At 38.3% G+C, this 20,615-nt stretch overlaps 2 protein-coding genes across 2 annotated transcripts in view; both read right to left on the bottom strand.

The window, feature by feature from the left end:
- LOC309545287 (uncharacterized protein) overlaps positions 1–20,615 on the bottom strand; it is a gene marked incomplete at its 3' end in the record, with an annotated part of 724,166 nt that overhangs the window by 232,005 nt on the left and 471,546 nt on the right. The window lies entirely within an intron of this gene.
- LOC309545292 (keratin, type II cytoskeletal 4-like) lies at positions 705–18,779 on the bottom strand. Its single transcript, XM_082244434.1, has 9 exons — positions 18,016–18,779; positions 16,779–16,999; positions 14,165–14,225; positions 8,384–8,479; positions 6,084–6,248; positions 5,333–5,458; positions 4,380–4,600; positions 1,419–1,453; positions 705–982 (listed from the first exon to the last, which is right to left on the bottom strand). Exons 1-9 carry the CDS (start codon positions 18,502–18,504, stop codon positions 771–773), a joined length of 1,626 nt encoding a protein of 541 aa, XP_082100560.1. The 5' UTR covers positions 18,505–18,779; the 3' UTR covers positions 705–770.

The following is a 20,615-nucleotide window of genomic DNA, read 5'->3' as shown; positions in this document are numbered from 1 at the left end:
TGTTGCACAAAATTTTCAAAGTAAAAACAACCATAGGGCCAGTGGGCTGTTAAAGAAAAACAAATTGATTCCCCCATTCACACAATTGAGGTGGATAGAGGAATTCTCCCCACTGTGCTGACAGTTGGGACTCCCCTGCTGTCAGAATATACTGATTAAATTAAAAATTTTCATGAACCTGTTTGTGAGAAGTTGATCATTAAATTGCCTTATCATAAATGGGAACGATCATAGATGGATTGATATTTGGCCCATACTTGCTTAACCAGCCAATTTTGATCCTTCTTTGGCTGGCTTTAGGTATCTAAACACAGAAAGAGTAGCATATGTTAAATTCAGTAATCTGTGTCTGTGATGAGGAATTGGGTATGGAGCTTACCAAAGACACCATTTTATTTTCAAAGTCAACCGTAGTTTTATCTTTTGATAAGGTAAAAAAGTGTAAGAAGGTTTATTCCTTTAATTGAAAAAGGGTGGTACTAATGCTTTATTCATGTTTTTTTTATATGTGCCAAAAAGTAATAATATTCTAGAGGAGATCACCCAGTAAATCTTGGATATTTTATATATGATTTATTTAAATTGTTTCATGAAACAAAAGGCAGTGTGCACTAGCAACTCAGTATAAGACAATTAGAATCCCCAAACCAACCACCTCCACTTGCAAAATCTGGATGGTGGAGAAGATCTCAAGAAGCTTTGAACATCGCAGTGATTGCCAAAAGACTTTCATAGACTATTTATTTGATTCACAGCATATCCAGATAATTTTATGAGGTAGCTTGGAAACTTTTAAGGCTTTCAGTTGTTGAGATGATCTTCACTGCTGCTCGTCTTGGCCTTGCAGCATTGGTGTTGGCGCCCGATGAACTTGAGATGCTGCCTCCGAAGCCAGAACCGAAGCCAGAACCAAAGCCAGAACCAAAGCCAGAACCAAAGCCAGAACCACCACTGGCTGAGGAACTAACACCGCTTACAACAGCTGCAGAACAAAAATACATACACTGTTAACAGATACAGTCTAGGGATATTGAGCTTAATCTTTAAAATTAGCTTATGTGGAGTGGAAGTCTGTAGTATGACAATTCCATTTCCATTCCACCTGCACCAAGCCCCCCCCCCTCCGCCTATAAAATCACGGTACAATGAGAAATCATGTTTTATTGTCCATGGCTTCAGAAAACGGAATCTGTGTCTATCCACTGTTAGAGCTAATTATATTATATTTGTCTTAAAGCTGAAACAATGGATTTTGTCAGTGCTGAAGAGAAGTTAGCTTTGATGGTAAGAAATGATAATAATATATAATGCAGTAAAATAAACTTTGGGATCTGGGTGGGCAGGGTTTCAAGTGTAAGTAGTTTTGGTGTAGTGACTTGATATTTATATAATATATACCATATGATAAATATACTTACAAACATTCACTTGGTTGCTAATTTCCCCTGAAATTCTGTTGGAAAAAAAAAATATAAAGCAATTGAATAAACTAAATATATGGACGTAGAGTGAATTAGAACTCTATGTAAATTCTTTTACATTCCGTTGAAATTACAAATTTTAGTATTCAATAGTTTTTTATTGAGTTTAAACAAAACAGTACAAGAATAAGAAGAGGAAAAAAAAAGAAGCCAGGACAATAGCTATGGAAAACAAAGTAAAATAATCACATGTCCCCCCACGCCGGACCCCAAGCCGCCCACCTGCGACTACGGAGCCTTCAAATACTCTATCCAGGGGCCCCACACGGGGTCAAATCTATGTTGTCTATCCAAACGGATACTGGCCAACTTTTCGTTGAGCATAATCCACGACATTTTGGTTTTCACCTGCAATATATTTAGTCCAGGCATTTTCCAAGCACGCACTATAGTGATTTTTGCTGCCACAAATTACATATTTTAAGTGATATTGACTGAAAATTAATTGCAGTGAATGTCTTAAGCCCCATACACAAAGTCAGAATGTAAGGAGACAATGGCCAACATTCTGCCTGTGTGTATGTTGGTCTGTCAACCAAAGAAAACCAGAATCTGACCAACTTCCGATCAACGCTCTCAGCCAATGGCAGAGAGCACTGATCGGAGTGTTCTGGGGGCAGTCCCCCTATCAGAACACAAAAGCTCAGTGGGGGAGATTGCCGTACTAACCTTACATGGTTAGTACAGTGTCTTCGACCGGTGCTGACAGTTTTTTTTTTTTGTTCAACACACGGGGTTAAACGAAAAAACAAACTAAGTGTGTACCAGGCTTTAAAGAAACTTTAGTTTTTTAAGCAAATAATTGTGAAGAAGGCCAGAGGCCAACAATGCAGAGTTAGATGATGAATATAACAGTTTCGCTGTAAGATTTGGGCAGTGTTCACATCTTCTATATATGCTCAATGTACCTTTTTTGAGATAAAGATGACACAGGTGGGGGTTTGTTATATATAGATATTCTTTGTAAACCAATATCAAACAAACTCTACCTCTTCTCTCTTCATCTTCCTACTTTAGGAATGGAACATTTTAAAAAATCTACACTTATAATAACTGTGCTGCTTGCATACAGCAATTTTCAAATGTACTTATTTTTGGAAGAAAGAACAGTGAGGTTGATTTACTAAAACTGTAGAGTACAAAATCTGGCGCAGCTTTGCAAAGAAACCAATCATTTTCCATGTTTTTTAGCCAAAGCTTAATTGGACAAGCTAAAGTTGGAAGCTGATTGGCTACCATGTACAGCTGCACCAAATTGTGCACTCCCCAGTTTTGGTAAATCAACCCCACAGAGACATAATATTCCAAATAGCTTTATAAATATTGCAGGTAAAAGGTTAGAGTTTCTGACAACCCTTTCCACATTCACAAAAACTTCTTCAAATATAATCTGCAACGAGGAAACTGACACTGGCATTTGATTGTAATACATACAGTACATCATGATTTTCTAACAAGGAGACATTATATCAATCCTTGCTGAGAGCTTGGAACCTTTTTTAGCTGAATAAGTTAACCTCCCTGGTGGTATGATTCTTTCCGATTTTAGGTAATGAATGCGGTACCATTATTTTGCATGTAATTCTTAAGAATGAGCAGCCCAAACCAACTATTTACATATGATTATTTTTTATACTGTGCATTCTTCTTTATAACATCTCGGGTATGATAAAGTTTGAAACACAAAATCATAAATTATAATATAATAAATAACTATAAATAAGTTAAAGTATGTATGTATGTATATACACGTATACATATTATATATATACATATGTATATATATATATATATATATATATATATATATATATGTATATGTATATATATATATATATATATATATATATATATATATATACATGTGTGTGTGTGTATACATATATACTGTATATATATATATATATATATATATATATACATAAAAAGCACAGTAAAACTTCAGGAAAGGGCACTGGGGGGCAAACTAATGTGAATTTATTTTATTTTGTAATGTATTAGTGTGTTTGGTGTGTTTTACTATTTGAATTTTCCGCCGGTTCTATCCCCCGTGAGCGTCACGTCGCAGGAGACGGAAGTCGGGGGACAGAGCATCGGGAGGAAGATCCGCCGCCGCACACCGCCGGGATACATCGCTGGATCTGGGGGACAAGGTGAGTACCCTCTCTTCCAGGATCCAGAGATCTTCCTAGCGCTACCCCGAGTGTGGCTCGGGGTTACCGCTTTTGGCACTGAAATTTAACCCTGAGCCACACTCGGGAATATCGCTAGGAAGGTTAAAGTGATTGTAAATTCTCAGTTTTTGTTTTTTTTTTAAATAACAAACATGTTATACTTACCTTCCCTGTGCAGTTGGTTTTGCAAATAGCAGCCCAGATCCTTCTCTTCTCGGGTCCCTCTTCTGTGCTCCTAGCCCCTCTCTCTGGTTGAGTGCCCCCAAAGCCAGCAGCTTGCTATGGGGGCACCTGAGCCAAGTCAAAGCTCGCTGTGTCCATTCAGGCACAGAGTGCAATCCAGGCCCACCCCCCTCTCTCCTGATTGGCTGACTGACTTTGATTGACAGCAGTGGGAGCCAATTGCGCCACACTGCTGTCTCAGCCAATGAGGAGGGGAGTCCTGGGCAACTGGGAAACTCCTGCAAAATTGCTGGACAAAGATAGGCTCAGGTAAGTATTAGAGGGGCTGTGGGGGGCTGCTGCACACAGAAGGCTTTTTTTATCTTAATGCATAAAATGCATTGAGATAAAAACACCTTCTGCCTTTACAATCCATTTCATTTTTTGACTTGTAAGAAAGCTAATTAAATGTATTCATGTCAGATGACTTATTTTAAAGAGAACAATTTGCAGCCAAACAAATTTAGAATGAATTTAAGATACAAGTTTAAATGCAACTTGCCTGCTTTCTTCTCCTTCTAGCAGTTTTCTGTAGGTTGCGATTTCAACATCCAAGGCCAATTTCACATTCATGAGTTCCTGATATTCTTTTAATTGGCGAGCCATGTCTTGTTTCAGCCTCTGCAGAGCAGCCTCTAGTTCTGCCAATTTACCACGAGCATCATTTAGAGCATTTTCTCCTCTTTGCTCTGCTTCAGCAATAGATACTTCCAGAGCTGCAATCTAAATACATGCAAAATGCAAAGCAGATAACATACTCAGATATTAATAAATGCATAGCAATTGTAAGTAAATTCCAGTTGAAATGTCATCTTTCTGACAGATGTGATTGTATTTGTGCCTAACAAACTAGCAAAGTATAATTGTTTTTAAGCAACCACTGAAAATGTATTATTTTATCTGGAAAAAATCTATTAAAACAAAGTTTATTTTTGAGATACCATTTAGATTTTAATATTTGACTTTTGAAATACTTTTAATATTGGTGATAAAACATTTAACACTCCTATGAATAAACAATTATAGTAATAGGTACTACTACTAATAATATTTGGACATTAAACCTCATTCAATCACCAAAATGTTTAAATGCTTAATCTTCTTAAGGAAAAATTACAATTTAAAAAATCCGGTTAATTCTTTAACGAAAAAATATATATATTACATTTTTAGTTTTAACTTATAACAGTCTTGGATTCCTGATGAAAGTAGATGGCACACCTTTTTCTACAGCACCATCCCAAGGAACAACTAAGGTCTGCTTATGAGGTAAAAGCCTCACCATAATAGAATCAGGAGAATCTTTATAACTCTGGCATGCATATTTCTTACCTACTGTACACACATGCTCATAACAGAAATACTCCTCTGATTTAGGTAATGTTTGGTGACCAGTAAATGTAATTGGATTTATTTGTTTATTTTTTTAGGGCATTTCAGGAAGAATATTTTTACCTGTTTCTTAACACTCTCAATTTCAGCTTTAAGTCTCTGGATAGCTCTATTAATTTGGGAAATTTCATTCTTCTGGTTTTTCAACTCATCTCCTTGTTGCCCTGCAACACTCTGCAGCTGCTGGACCTGTTGATAGAAACACAAATAACTATAGTTACATGCAATAAAAATACAATAATTAGTGTTGGATCTCTTATTGTACTGCCTTATTGGTTAGAACTCCTGCCTTCCAGCACTGGAGCCTGGGTTATGCTTTCATAGCCTACCAGCAATCTACATTGAGTCTTAGCAAATTAGCTTATTTATTGCCACTGAAGTTATATTCATAGATATAAAAACAAAGAAAAATTAATAAATAGACCTTCATGCTCAGGTCCAGTATATGTTAATTTGACTAAGGCCTTATAGACTGAAATGAGTCAACTGATCTCATCTGTGGTTGTGTTCTGTGGTTTTTGAATAAAGGTGAAGATTTTTTAAAGAGCAACTACTGGTGTGCGGATCTTTTTTCTATATATGTCAAAGGTTTACTCTTGATGTTTTACACACCAGAACATACATTCAGCCTCTAAGCAAATGTAACCTTTTGTGTTGGTATGTATTCCATGTACGACTGGGGTATTAATCTGTGTTCTAGATAAACCTTTGCTTTTTTATGTGAATGCTATATAAATATAAGAACAAATATGAATCAATTAATTTAATCTAACTGGAATCTGGCTTTTTAATGCATTGTATGTTTAGCCCTTACCTTGTTTTTGTAAGTCTCCTCTGCCTCAGCTCTGCTCTTGTTGGCAAGATCCTCGTATTGAGCCTTGACTTCAGCAATAATGTCATCTAAGTTTAGAGATCTATTGTTGTCCATAGAGAGGATGACGGAGGTGTCAGACACTTGTTGTTTAAGTTCATTCAGCTCCTGTAATTTCAACAAAAATACAGTTATTTTATTGCACTAGTAGGGAACATGAAAGACAAGAGATGCAACAGGAAGAGAGAAGAAAAAAGCGTGAAAGTGTTTCAGTTTCATATTTGCAAACATCTTAAAATGACTGATTTGATTTTACAGCATAAAGAGAGGGGGAATTCAAAGTTTAAAGGAAGAATCTAGAAAATGGTGAAAATAAGACACCAGTTGTGGGTGTGCTAGGAGGTCTGGACCAGCAATAAAGCAAAATTGGTTTGTCATGATTCATTAAGATGTTCTTTTATTCATTATTAAGGCCTATGCAAGTTCTGTGTAAGGTATATTATTAGCAGGGGATGGTAGGTACAGAGTGTTAGGATCTTTACCCTCTCAAATTATTTACAATGCTTTGTGGCCTGAAGTTTGGGAGATTTTTTTAAACTTTCTTATTATTTTATAGTTTGTGCTTAGGAAACAAGGCTTACATTGATAACGAGAAAGCAGTTTTATCCACAAGGCCAATGTCTGAAACATACTTATGCCATAATCTGTTTATTGTAAAAGTTGTTTTTATCAAGTAATAATTAAGGGTGAGACATATAAAAAGATGAAATGGCTATATATGGAGAATGCATTCTTAGGGTTCACTAAAACACACTCTATGTTGAAGGGAGCCTGTCTTTGAATGGTAATAAATAATGGGTGGACAATCCCCTGTCATATCCTGATCATATATTGTATTTCTGATACTGAAGCTGGAAATAAAGCTGAAAGGCGTTTCAACCTTATTGTTGTGTGGTTGTTTCTACGTCACTCCTCGTGGGTTTGGGGTGTGGTGAATGGAAGTGGATACCGGTAAATAATGTCAAGTGTGAATTAATATAATGATATAAAGGTATTAATTAGATAGAAATGGGGTTATATAAAGGAGTAGATTTTCCTTTACAGTGGGTTCAAGACTATATTGTAATTGCTTTGCCATTGCAAGCAATGGTGTTAGAAGAACCATTGTTATTTTTAATGGTCTTAGCAGTTTCTAGTTCAGATTTTTTAATGCAGAGGATGCATTAAGGTAAAAATTCTTGAGGCTTTAGAACCACTTTAATAAATATTGCTTCTCTTTCTTATGCAAAGTGTAATTCCTGCTGAAACATTTTTTTAAAGCCGAATGCCAGGCAAAAACATTGATTTAAATTTATTCCTCAATAGCCAAAAAGGATATAAATTCACTTGCTGTGCAACAAATGTTTACAAACCTAGGCATTACTTTGTAAATGTAGCACTAACATCATCATTAGGCTGTACATAGCCTCTGCAGGGAGCAGAGTAGTGGGAGGAGCTCAGCAGGACCACTCACTACAGGTTGCCTGCACAAAACTACCCGGACGGAATTTCATCTTCCTGACAGATATGCTTGTATTTGTGGCTAACAAACTAGGAAAGTATAATTGTTTTTTTAACAAAGACCACTGAAAATTAATTATTTTATCTGGGAAAATCCAATAAAAAAAGTTTATTTTTGAGATAACATTTAGATTTTAATTTTTGACTTCTGAAATACTTTTAATATTGGTGATGAAGCATTAAACACTCCTATAAATAACTACTAGAGAACTACTGGGTAGATACAAGACCAGTCAGTCACCCTGCACAAGAAGCAGCAGTGACTGGTCTTTATTACAGGAAGCTCATGCACAGAGGCAAAGTTTCACACTGGAATACTGCACAGATCTGGCAGAATTATGTAAAGAATACCCAAAATGCAAGTAAGAATTCACATGACTCTCAAGATTATTTGTTTATCTTGGATTTCAGCTCTAAGATAGAACTACTCTCAGATTTTATTGCTGCCTGTGTCCTCATTGGTTAGACCTCTCATTACTTCCTGTCCAGGTGAGCCCTGTTACAGGGAGAGCAAGAAGAGAGCATTTCTCCTACTGGGGCCTAATCCAAAATACAAAATGTTGCAGGGATTTTTTTTTTTTTTTTTAATTATTACTGACACATCTCCATTCTATTCAGTTTAAAAACAGATTTAGGCTGGAATTCCACTTTATTGGATCTGTGCTAAGATTTCAAAGGTCAGCTCTACAAACAATCACAGACTACAGAAGTACAGAAAATGTACATTACTGATTAGCTATTACCTGCTCGTAAAGAGCTCTTAGGAAGGCAATTTCATCATTGAGTGCATTCACTTTGGCCTCAAGCTCCACTTTGTTTAAATAAGCTGAGTCCACATCCTTGAAAAGATAAAAATTGTCAAATGAGTAAAAAGTAAATTTAAAAGGAGACACAGACCTTTCAAGACTTAAAATTATTGTAAAGCTTTGATTTAAAAATAAATAAATAAATAAATAAATAAATAAATAAATAAATAATAATAAATATGTTATACTTACCTGCTCTGTGCAATGGCTTTGCATAGAGTAGCCCAGATCCTCTTCTTCTGGTTTCCCTGCCAGTGCTACTGGCTCCTCCTCTTCAGCAAGTGCCCACCATATAAAGTCACTTTCTATGGGGTCACTCATACAGGCTAGATCCTGAGCTGTGCTGCTTGTGTCTATAGACAGAGACAGTGTGGCCTAGCCCCTTCCCCTGCTTGCTTGTCACATAATTTAATTGACAGTAGCAGCATGCTTTCCATTGAGAGAGCTGTGCCACAATGTGCATGCTAGTACATTAAGACATGAGCTTGCAGGGGGACCATTTTTTTTTTTTTTACTACCGCCTAAGGCTTTAGAACCACTTTAATAAAGTTGGATTACATGAAATACCAAGGACCACAAATGCCATTACGTTAAGAGATATGCTTTTTTAAAAAAAAAAAAAAAAAGCCTGTCATATGTGGGTGTAGCTATTAATTACATTCTTCTGAAAATGCTAGTTGCCTGGTTGTCATGCTGACTATTGTCTTCTACACTTTAATCACTGACATAATATAAGCATGCAAATCAGCTAACACAGAGAAGTTGGAAAATTCTGATTTACATATTTATTCAGCATGACAACCAGACAACTAGTCGGCGGGGCAGGGACGGGGGATGTGGTTGTGGCTGCGGCGCATCGGCGCCACGACCTTCCGTCCAGAGCATGACATCATTCACTGGCGTCGGCGTCTCTGCACGTAACTTCCATCAGCATTCATAACTGGGACACCATTTCAGGCAGCTTAGTCTGCCCGGTGGTTATCCTCCTTTGAACAGCTCGTGACGCTGGGAGCTGTCCTCACCCTCGCCATTGTACAGGTCCATTTTTATTTATCAATCATTTTCATGCACACTATCCTTGTTACACTGGGATTACATCTTTTAGCCTTTTGCACTAGATGTCCTTCCCTCCACTTTTTTGGTCACACTTTTTGACTATTCCTCTTGGGATTCTCTTTTTCTTCCACCACGCCTTTATTACTGCCTTTTGGCACACTATTATATGTATTAGTTTTGGTCTTTACGCTCCTTCACTGTTCACCCTCTACCTATTTGGACCATGTTGGTGCACATTTGCACAAATCTATATATCTCTCTCCTTCACTCTCTTGGTCTTGGGCTTATTGATTCTACCTATATTTATATGATTTTATTTATAATATATTATTATTTTGGTACCCCCCTACTAGAATTCTACCTTATTATTCAGCGCAAGACCTACTATGGGTCTTCACACCATGCTATTGGACCTTGCGCTCTGGCCTTGTGCGGGGACCTTGCCCCCTCAGTTCCCAATGGGGACATATTCCTGGGAGATCAACAGTCTCATTGACAACCATTACTCTTTTGTAAGTTATATAATTTTTATTTTTTCAAATTACCCCTCCATTGGATGCAATATTGTTCTCATATTATATATATGTTTTTCTAGAAACTAGAAGTGTGCCTGCTCCTGATGAAGTGAAACACTTTTCACGAAACTCGTTGAGCCATGGAAGTCATTTAAATTCTTCTGTCATATTCATCATGCATCCTATTATCAATATTCATTTACACTCTACGCCTTTTTATTTTGTTATTGATCCTTATTATTTTTCATGCTTGTATCATGCTATCTATACGTGTATCTTTTATGCCCCCCTCTATTTGTTTTGTACCTATTGTATTTATATTAACTGCTATGTACATGTCAATAAACACATGATGTTGTTAACCATATGCTTCTATATGCTTACCAGCAGATGTATATGTAATACCATTATCATTATGTGTATACTGGCCACACCTCATACAAAGTCCCACACTTTCTGAACACTATGTGTTCCCATGCTCAACCAGACAACTAGCATTTTCAGAAGACGACCAGCAATTGCAGCTTTCATGTTTTTTATAGGTTTCTTTCAGTTAAGGCGTACATTGGTGTAACACAAGCAAAAACAGGGCGACATGCATGAACATAAGGTTAGATGTGCAGTGTCATCCATTGTGAATGGCACCAAACAAACTGTTCAGTAGCTGGCATTGCACAGTGCATGCATGTGCAATGCAATGCACATTTTGGGGTTGATTTACTAAAGGCTAATAGATTGTGCACTTCATCATCTGATGCTACACGGTCCAGTACATTCAAGGCCGTCGTGTGCACATGGCCCTGGTCAGTCTTGAGCAGGAAAAGGCATTTGACCCTGTCTCCCCTGAGTTTATGTGCAGAGCTCTGCACAGGTTTGGTCTTGGGGAAATGTTTTGTTTGTATGTCAATGTAATCTACAATGATATTTGTAGTATGGTGTTGGCAAATGGCTGGAAAACTGACCCTTTCCATGTGCTCTCCGAGGTCAGACAAGGCTGCCCTCTCTCACCTCTGCTTTTTTTTTTTTTTTTTGCTGTATAGAGCTCTTTGCCGAATGCATTAGACAGAACCCAGAGATCAGAGGGATCACCGCACCGGGACCGGACAGAAAGGAAGTCAAGTGCTCACTCTACATGGACGACATGACGGTATTCTGTGCTGACCAGCGCTCCATCGACTCACTCGTCCAGACCTGTGAGGACTTCGGCAAAGCTTCAGGGGCAAAGGTCAACTGCAGGAAGTCAGAGGTGCTTTCGGGGTAATGGGGCGTCATGAATGATGTAATCGTTATGTATTGTCATGTAGTGTATTTATGTGCTGCGTCGCAGTACAGGGTAGGATGTACCCCGACAAAGTATGGTTTTTTGTATATTCTTATGCAAATAAAGTATACATTTTCAAAAACCTCTTCCTCAGTAGGGATGATCAAAGGGTTCGGGTCGACCATCGGTTCGACCCGAACATTGACTGTTCGAGGTTCGGCCAAATTCCGAACTTTTTGCTGAAAAAGTTCGGAATTCGGCAACCAGAACCGACCAAAATGCAATGGGACAGGAAATGGGCTTTAAAAGCCCGTGATTGGACCAGAACCATCAATAAAAGCCAATTGAGGGGGCAGGAGAATGCTAGGAATGTGATTGGAGTGACTAGGGGGTCCAGAGGCCAATCATTAGTGAATACGCCCCCCAGTATATAAGATAGCCCCGCCAAATTCCTAGCATTGTAATACAGGGACGTGGAAGAGAGTGGAAGCAGTTCTGTTACTTCTGCTTCAAAGTGTCATTTAGCAATTATTAGTGTGAGGAAAGGGATATCTAGTGTAGTTAGGGTACTATTTTCCACTATAGTTAGATTTAATAATCTAGTTTCTGTAGGGAAAGTGTTAAGTGTAAGGGGACCTTAGTGTAGTGTAGGGTTAACTGACTCTGACTGCTATGGCAGGGTGACAAAACCCTTCCATGCCAGGGTGACCGCTATAGAGAAAAGATTGTTTCTCTTAGAACACTTATAGAACAGCGATATGGCTTCGCCCCGTCACCCTGCTTTTTGCTGCAGGCGTTTATAGGGCTTTTTTGAGGACATGTTTGGAGTCAGACATGACATCTGAACTTCTGTGTAGGGGTATATATGCGCTAATGAAATAATTAACAGGCATATGTCTCCACTCCTATCACACCTATATGTGTGTATGTGTATAAATACATATAAGTATGTGTGTATATATACCCCTATACAGAAGTTCAGATGTTTTGCCTGCCTCCAAAGACCCCAAAAAATGCCCAAAAAAAACGCCTGCTGCAAAAACACACCTGGGCGTTTTTGTAGCTGGCGTTTTTTTGGCCATTTTTTGGGCGTCTTTGGAGGCAGGCATAACATCAGAACTTCTGTGTATGGGTATATATACACACACACATGTATGTATATATACACATACACATATATAGGTGTGAAAGTAGCAGAACACTATGCTTGCGCTAATGAAATAATTAATAGGCATATGTCTCCGCTCCTATCACACCTATATGTGTGTATGTGTATAAATACATATAAGCAGGGCTTTTTTCAGCGGGAACGTGGGGGAACGCAGTTCCAGCACCTCCTGCACTGACTGTATGTAATGGCAAGGGGTTCAAGGTCTATTAATGCTAGCTGCTGGGGGGATCTATTGTTGCTGGAGGAGATCTACTTTTGCAGAGTGGGGAGGGGCGTCTACTGTTGCTCAGGAGGTCTATTGTTGGTGGGGGGGAGGGTCTACTGTTGCTGGGAGGGATCTAGTGATGCTGACTGCAGGGAAATCTGTTGTTGCTGCTGGGGGTCTATTGTTGCTAGGGGAGGGGGTATTTTGTTGTGAGTGATACATTGTTGCTAGGGGAGGGTCTATTGTTGCTGGCTGCTGAGGAGTCTATTGGTACTGGCTGCAGGGAGAGCTGTTATTGCTGCTAGAGATCTTTTGTTGCTGGGGGAGGGGGTATTTCCTTCCGGGTGGTTCATTGTTGCTGAGGGGATCTATTGTTGCTGGCGCATGTGATCTAGTTTACTATTTTTCTTGTTATTATTAAAAAATTCCATACAAATTACTTAGTACCACAATTGTTACATGGTTCTGTATTCTCTAAAAGGAGCAGTACTTGGGAGGTGGGTAGGGGGCGGAACCAAAGAATTGTTTAGGAGGTGGGTAGGGGAGCGGAGACCAGGGGTGACTCGGAAAGGGGAGTTCCTGCACCTATTGTCTATAAGCCCTGCATATAAGTGTGTGTGTGTATATGTACCCCTATACAGAAGTTCAGATGGTTTGCCTGCCTCCAAAGACCCCAAAAAAATGCCCAAAAAAACCGCCTGCTGCAAAAACACACCTGGGCGTTTTTGTAGCTGGCGTTTTTTTGGGCATTTTTTGGGCATCTTTGGAGGCAGGCATAACATCAGAACTTCTGTTTATGGGTATATATACACACACACATGTATGTATATATACACATACACATATATAGGTGTGAAAGTAGCAGAACACTATGCTTGCGCTAATGAAATAATTAACAGGCATATGTCTCCGCTCCTATCACACCTATATGTGTGTATGTGTATAAATACATATAAGTGTGTGTATATATATACCCCTATACAGAAGTTCAGATGTTTTGCCTGCCTCCAAAGACCCCAAAAAAATGCCCCAAAAAAAAAATGCCTGCTGCAAAAACACACCTGGGCCTGTATTTATACACATACATCTAATTTTTTCAATAATTTTTTCAATAATTGTCTCTCTATCAAAAATGACAATTTTTAAGAACTTTTTTTGTGTGATTAATAGTCCCTGGGGCATGACCCAGAACCCTAGGCACTTTTTAGGGGCATTTATTGGGTTTTAGGGCTTCAAAATAGAGTTTTTTGATTCCAGAAGTTCGGGTCCCATTGATTTCAATGGGGTTCTGGAATCCAAACCGAACTTTCAGGAAATTCGGGTGTTCTGGTCAAACCGAACTTTTCAAAAGTTCGATGGTCCCTATTCCTCAGAGCTCTTGAAGATCATGGAGATGTGAAGAATTTCATACAAATTGGAAAGAAATAATACCATCGGGCAAACGTCTATAGCTCAGAAGACATTCCAAAATTTACACATACTTCTACGTAGGTTAAGGGTATAGTATTACCTTCTTGAGGACTACAAAATCATTCTCTGCTGCAGATCGCAGGTTAATTTCCTCCTCATATCTGCAAAGAAATACAGGTTAAATTTGATATTGTGAAACAAATGCTTGCATTCAATAAATCTAAAATAACATTAGTGGTCCTTAAACGGTGGCTTGGGAAAGACTTGGTTCTCAGCTTTCTCTGATCTGGCAGCCTCTCAGCAAATACACATCACTTGTCTTCATGAACATCTGCTGATTTACATATCTTATTGATTGTTGTTTCTTGAGTGGAAGGGGGGGGGGGTACCTGTTGTAGGCGCTAATTATCTAGCTTCAGGTTTACCCAGCACCATTCAGCAATGATCTGTTCAATACTGTCTTTAGTCTTAAAGAGTTACTCCACTTTCATTGAGAAAAAAACATTCCCCACATTGAAAAGATTTTAACACATTTTGTTGCTGATTTCCACCTTTTGTAAATCTAAAGAAATAGCTGTTTGTTTTTGTCCATGTGAATGTGAATGTGAGTGATTAAAATGTATTATTAATCAGCTGCTGCATTTGAAAGGTTCTAATGAGGAAAGTTGCAGGGTTTGCATCCCTTTAGACATGATTAACCCTTTGGGAGTATCTCACCAAAACTAAAATGTTTGTTGCAGACAATGTGAGGATACCCAACATCGGATTAGTAGTGCAGACTTCTGAAAATCAGTGAGCCAATCACACAAGCAGGAAATAACATGTAATGCAGTATGGCAACCTGGAGGCGTTTTGTACACAGATGGTATACAAAACGCCTCCAGGTTGCCATACTGCATTACATTTTACATAAAATTATAGCGCTGAAGATGGAAAGGTAATTTTTAATAACATAATATTACAATATGATTTGTGTTGCAATTGTATATGCTATATATTTTTTTCTTTTGCAACATTTTTTCCCACAAAAATGGAGTTACCCTTAAGTGTCAGTTCACACCAGAATGCAGTGCAGGAAATGTGCACAAAACACAGGTCTCCTGTACCATGTTCAAAACGCACTGCAAATGCACTGCACTTGCAATCTGCAGCTGGTGTCAGTGTTTACCTAGCGATACCCAGAACACAGAATGATAACACAGTGCATTTTCCTGTACCAGATCGCATGGTACAATAGTACTATGTGATCTGGTTGCTGTGCGTTTCTAAAGTAGTGCATGCACTATTTTTGATGCGGTCAACCCAGTCAAACGAATAGGGTGAAATTGCACTCCACCGGGATTGCATGTGAATTGCACAAGAATGCACAACGCATTCCTGTGCGATTCATTGTGTGAACCAGCCCTTAAATTGACACTAAACTGTGGTTGAAAAAAAATCCCAAATTTTGGGTTGTCCCCAGAACAGTATTGGTTGGGAAATCCTCCAATGGGGACTCCACTTTGACCCAGGGGGCCTCTAATGGATTCCCCTAATTTGCAGGGATTTCCCTCTAACTTCCTATTTTGGCTATGGGACAGGAAGTAAAGGTAGGACCCCTAATGAGACATAGATGGCACAAAAAAAAACCTGACAAGGGTTATAACCTTCCTTTACTCTTTCCAAAATAAAAAAAAGAAAAGTTTTACCTATAGTTCTACTTTAACTCAAGAAAAAGGCTCTTGCCTCTTCAAAATAACCAATTTTTTCTGTTGCTGTGATGTGGCCTTCTGTTAGAGGGTGGCTACATTTGTTCTCCACGACCACCCTGGGATTGTCGCTACCATCTCTTGCTCACTACTGACATGGACTATGGATTATGGAATGTGTAGTGTGAAAAGAGCAATGCAAATAGCCACAAAAAACATGCACTGCTCATTCCAAACCACTGAAAATGAGGAAGGAAGGGAGAGGTTCGGGAGCTCACAGTGGACATTACAAGAAGGCAGAAAAACACAGTAAGAAACAATTTATTGAAAAACTGATTACAGGGCTATTGCATGGTAGATGTATATGAATTATTTTTGAAAAATAAGGATATAATTTAGTGTCACTTTAGATCAAGAAGCACTGAGGTATGCATGTGAATGACAAATCAGACACCCCAATTTTTCACTGGTTTGTCAGAGAATAAAATGTAATGTGCAAAGTCTATAGCTCATTTTATGTATGCAAAAATATTATATATAATTGCTGCATTCTAGTTAAGAGTTACATATTATACATGCTTGAATGGTCCTGAAGAAGCAGGAGTTATGTGAAATGCGTCGACCAGACCAAGCTCTTATTAAATATATACCTCTGTGCTCTCACAATATGTAGTCTATACTGAATGGTATTAATCGCATTGTTGTATGCTATTAGACATCTTTTACCAGTATAAACTTAATAAAGAACCTTTGTAATCTATATGCATTGTGTGATGTGTTCTCAAAGGCATGTGCAAAGTCCCACCCCTTTTACTTGTGCTCTATCTCTCTTCCTGTAACTCATTTTACTGAACTGACATGAATAAAATACACGTTTACACTTTATTATTTTTTACAACATGATTTCACTCAGCACTCTTTTATTAAATGTGTTGTTTATAGAGTGTATATATGTACAATTTACAGCATATTGTCCTAATTTACTGTACTATAACGTTGACTGGCACCTGAATCGTATATTTGTACCTGCGCTTGAATTCCTCGACTCGATCCTGCTCATTACGAAGCTCTGACTCCAGACGACCTTTATCATTTGTAAGACTATCTAGCTGTTTCTTTAGACTGTTTATATAGGCTTGGAAAAGGGGTTCGATGTCACTTTTTTGGCCTGACTGTCCACCACCCTGTTGTTGCAGCAGGCTCCATTTGGTCTCAAGCACTTTATTCTGCTGTTCCAGAAATCTAACCTATCAAAAAATTGTCATCAGAGAAACATATTATACTATTGCCAAGCTCTCTTAAGACATGCTATATAAGTATTAGACTAGTGACACTCATAGCCACAGGGAACAGCCTTGTGATCTAGTATAAGCACACTCCACACCCAGGCACTGCAGATATTTAGACATTTATACATATTCAAAGACATGTAGACATGCAAAGAGCATAATTCACTCATACAGCCAACTCTTATTCATCTTTCACTAATATGACCACAGTGATCTTGAATCTAAAATTATTGGCTTAGTACCATTGTTCTGTACACATCATTATCATGATATTCGAGTGCCACAATAACAGAATAAATCAGGAAGACATTGCAATGAGTAAAATCGATACACATTGGAGTTAATTAACTAAAGGCAAACAGGCTATATACTTTTCATTTTACCTTAGCTTTGTAAATAAGGTGAAGCTATAATGACCTTCATCACCCAATCACATGCAAGCAAAAATACTGTTTTTTTTCTTACACATAATTGGGTATTCTGTGCAAAGAGAATTTTCACAACATGTATTACACTGAGGAAAAATTAACTCGCACGTGAACAGACTTTTTGCTTTTAGTAAATCAACCCCACGGTGCAGTAACCCATAACCAGCAAATACATTTTAGTTTAGCAATCACAGGTCATATAAAAATAATTCTGAACAAAGAAAAGCTTAAAGCTGAGTTCTGATTTGTTGATCTGCTGTGTTAAATATTGCTTTTTATATTGAATAATCAAGTAAGCATATTACAGAGTTTTATTCAACAAACATATGCTAAAAGAACTGATAAGCAATGTCTAATAGTAACCAATAAAAGATCATATTTAATTTGGCCTAACTACATTAGTCCAATAAAAACTGATATATGATTAGTTGCTATAAGACACTAGCTTTATTGATGTATTTAGAACTTAGATTTAAGTGAAAGGCTGAATAGAAGGAATGTATATTTATTAAAAGCATGACAAGAATCAAACACATAACACTGTACCTTGTCAATGAAAGAAGCAAACTTGTTGTTCAAGTTCTTAATCTGTTCTCTTTCTTCTTTCTTGACTACAGAAACGTTTGGATCAATTTCCACGGAGAATGGAGTCAGGAGTTGTTTGTTAACAGTGACGTTTACAATACCTGCCGATGGAGGGGCAGGCCCAGAGCTAGCAAAACCACCTCCAAAACTTCCACTACCTCCATACCCACCTCCAAAGCCACCACCAAAGCCTCCACCAAAGCCTCCACCAAAGCCACCACCAGAACCAGACTCCCGGGAACTGCTTAGTGATAGGACTCTTTTGCTAGAGCCTACGTTCAAGAGGCTTCTACTGCCAAATCCAGAACTTGGTGCAGCCCGGAGACCACCAAATTGAGAGGATGAGCTGATAGTGCCCCTGCTGGAACCTCCTCCTCCTCCTACAGAGGTTGAGCTGAAACCTCTGGAAGATGATACATTAGAGGATGACAATCTGTTGTTCCAGCTCATGATTGCAGCAGTAGAGCAGGAGATGCACTGTGGGCAAGTTCAATAAGTGAACAAGGGCACGTCCTTTACTACTCTTATCCTTTTATCTTCATAAAATAATGGGCTTGGCCATTTTGAAAGGTGATCAGTTTACATTTGTGTCCCTGCTGTGCCTTAAAGCAATTTCTTGTTGTCAACCTGCTAAACATACTTGGAGGAAAATATGTTGTTTTGCTTGAAGGCTTACAGGTTGTCTGGGTTGTAAAGTTATATAACTTCATTCTCATGAGAAATTATACAAATTAAAATTTTTTCAAACTTAAAAATGGCTTTTGCCAGTCAATGGGTTTACTAAAGGCAAATAGGCTGTTCACCTTGCAAAGGAATTTTCCCTTAGCTTAGGGAAAAATGGGAAGCTCTGTTGACTTCCATCATCCAATCATGTATAAATAAAAATCCATGTTTTATTATTTTCCTTGCATGTAATTGGATATTCGTTGCAAAGTGAATTTTTACCACATTTATTAAGCTAAGGGAACATTTCCTTGCAAGGTGAACAGCCTTTTTTATTTAATTTATTTCTTTAAATCAACCCCGCTCCCTGCATGTTTAAGCTGAACCTGCTTTATCATCCTTGACGACCAGTGACAGGTAGGGAGGTAAGTAGCATCAGCAAACATGTCACCCTCATAAACAGCATATAGAGAGGCACTGTGCCTGTCTCTATAGGCCAGCTTAGACATAGTCTTAATTACCTCCAGTTTTATTATCTATGAACCAGAAGTAATTGTTTTTTTTATTTCTTACAGCCATAGCACCACTTCGTAGAAGTGGCGCTATTGAAAACTACCATGAATCTGACGCATGTGTTTGTAAAGCTACCAAAACTGGTAAATATTTTATTCAGGCACAGGCCATTTTAAATTGGCCATGCTGCCACAAAACTGTTGTAAGTGCCTTTTTGAATTCCCCCAGTATACATTTCAGATGTAATTTGGTCCGTTTCCCCTTGTACTTCTGCCCTGTAGTTTAGATCAAATTCTTATACTTGGCAGTTTTCTTCCTCAGCTGCCTCTAGACTCGGAAGCCAACAAAGCAGGTACTTGTCTAAGTCTGAAAATAGTAAAATTAAGAAAGTCTTAAAGTAGAACTCTCCTGCGGGGTTTTATGCTGACTGTTTCAGGTCCGAATTTGGTCCAAATTTTTGGCTGAATTCGGACCTAAAACGGACCAGAAGCACATGAATTTCCTGCAAACCCCTCCGCAGCTGTGAAAACCGGCTCCATTAGGAGCCAGTCACAGGCTCCTGACACCCGCATCCAATTCGTACCTGTGTGAACCCAAGCTAAAGAGAACAGCAGGAATCACACTATCCCAGCCAGTTCCCTTTGGAAGGCCAGGTAGACTGTCATTAATCTTGCACTTTGTGCCTGGCTTCTTGTGCTATTTAGAAGCCCAATAGAATGCACTTGCCATTTTAGCTACTCCTTAAAATAACAACCAATTCATCAAACAGATATGTCACACTTCAGGGCAACAGTGACAAACAATTTCAGAAATGACTGCAAAAGGTGTGGTGTAGTAGCTATGCAAAGTTTTCTAACTATGTAAAGTGTTTTACGTAGAAGTGTCTAAATTGCTTAGCAAAAACACAATCTCTAAAAGGTGAAAGGACTTCTAGGTAAATTAGATTTTTTACCTGCAAATCCAATAAGTGAATGCGGCACCAGGATTAGTTTTAAAGCATTGCACAACCTTTGCCAAACCAGAACACCAAACCATAGACAGTACAGATTTATCCACTGGGTGTCATAGACAAAGTTAGGTATCTTTAGGCATCCTGTGAAGCATCAAAAAGTTAGCTTACCGAAGTGTAAAATATAGTAACGTCGGAAAATTTCAGGCTATGCTTCATAGTAAAAAAATGCAAACAGATAATCACTAGTACTATCTACACACAATATGGTAGGAAACAGTTCCAAAATCCACATATGCTCTTTCCTTCTCTACCTCACAAACTCCACTAGAAGTTAATATTTTGGAAAATGTTTATTCTTCCATCAGTATTTAGGGTGGAACATGTAATATGTTTCAGCTCCTGCCACAAGTTCCCCCAATTCCCCACTTAGTGT

The sequence above is a fragment of the Pelophylax lessonae genome, assembly GCF_965119305.1.
Source record: "Pelophylax lessonae genome assembly, chromosome: 2".
Taxonomy (NCBI): domain Eukaryota; kingdom Metazoa; phylum Chordata; class Amphibia; order Anura; family Ranidae; genus Pelophylax; species Pelophylax lessonae.
The sequence above is the reverse complement of the archived record's forward strand: the minus strand, read 5'-3'. Positions and strand labels throughout refer to the sequence as shown.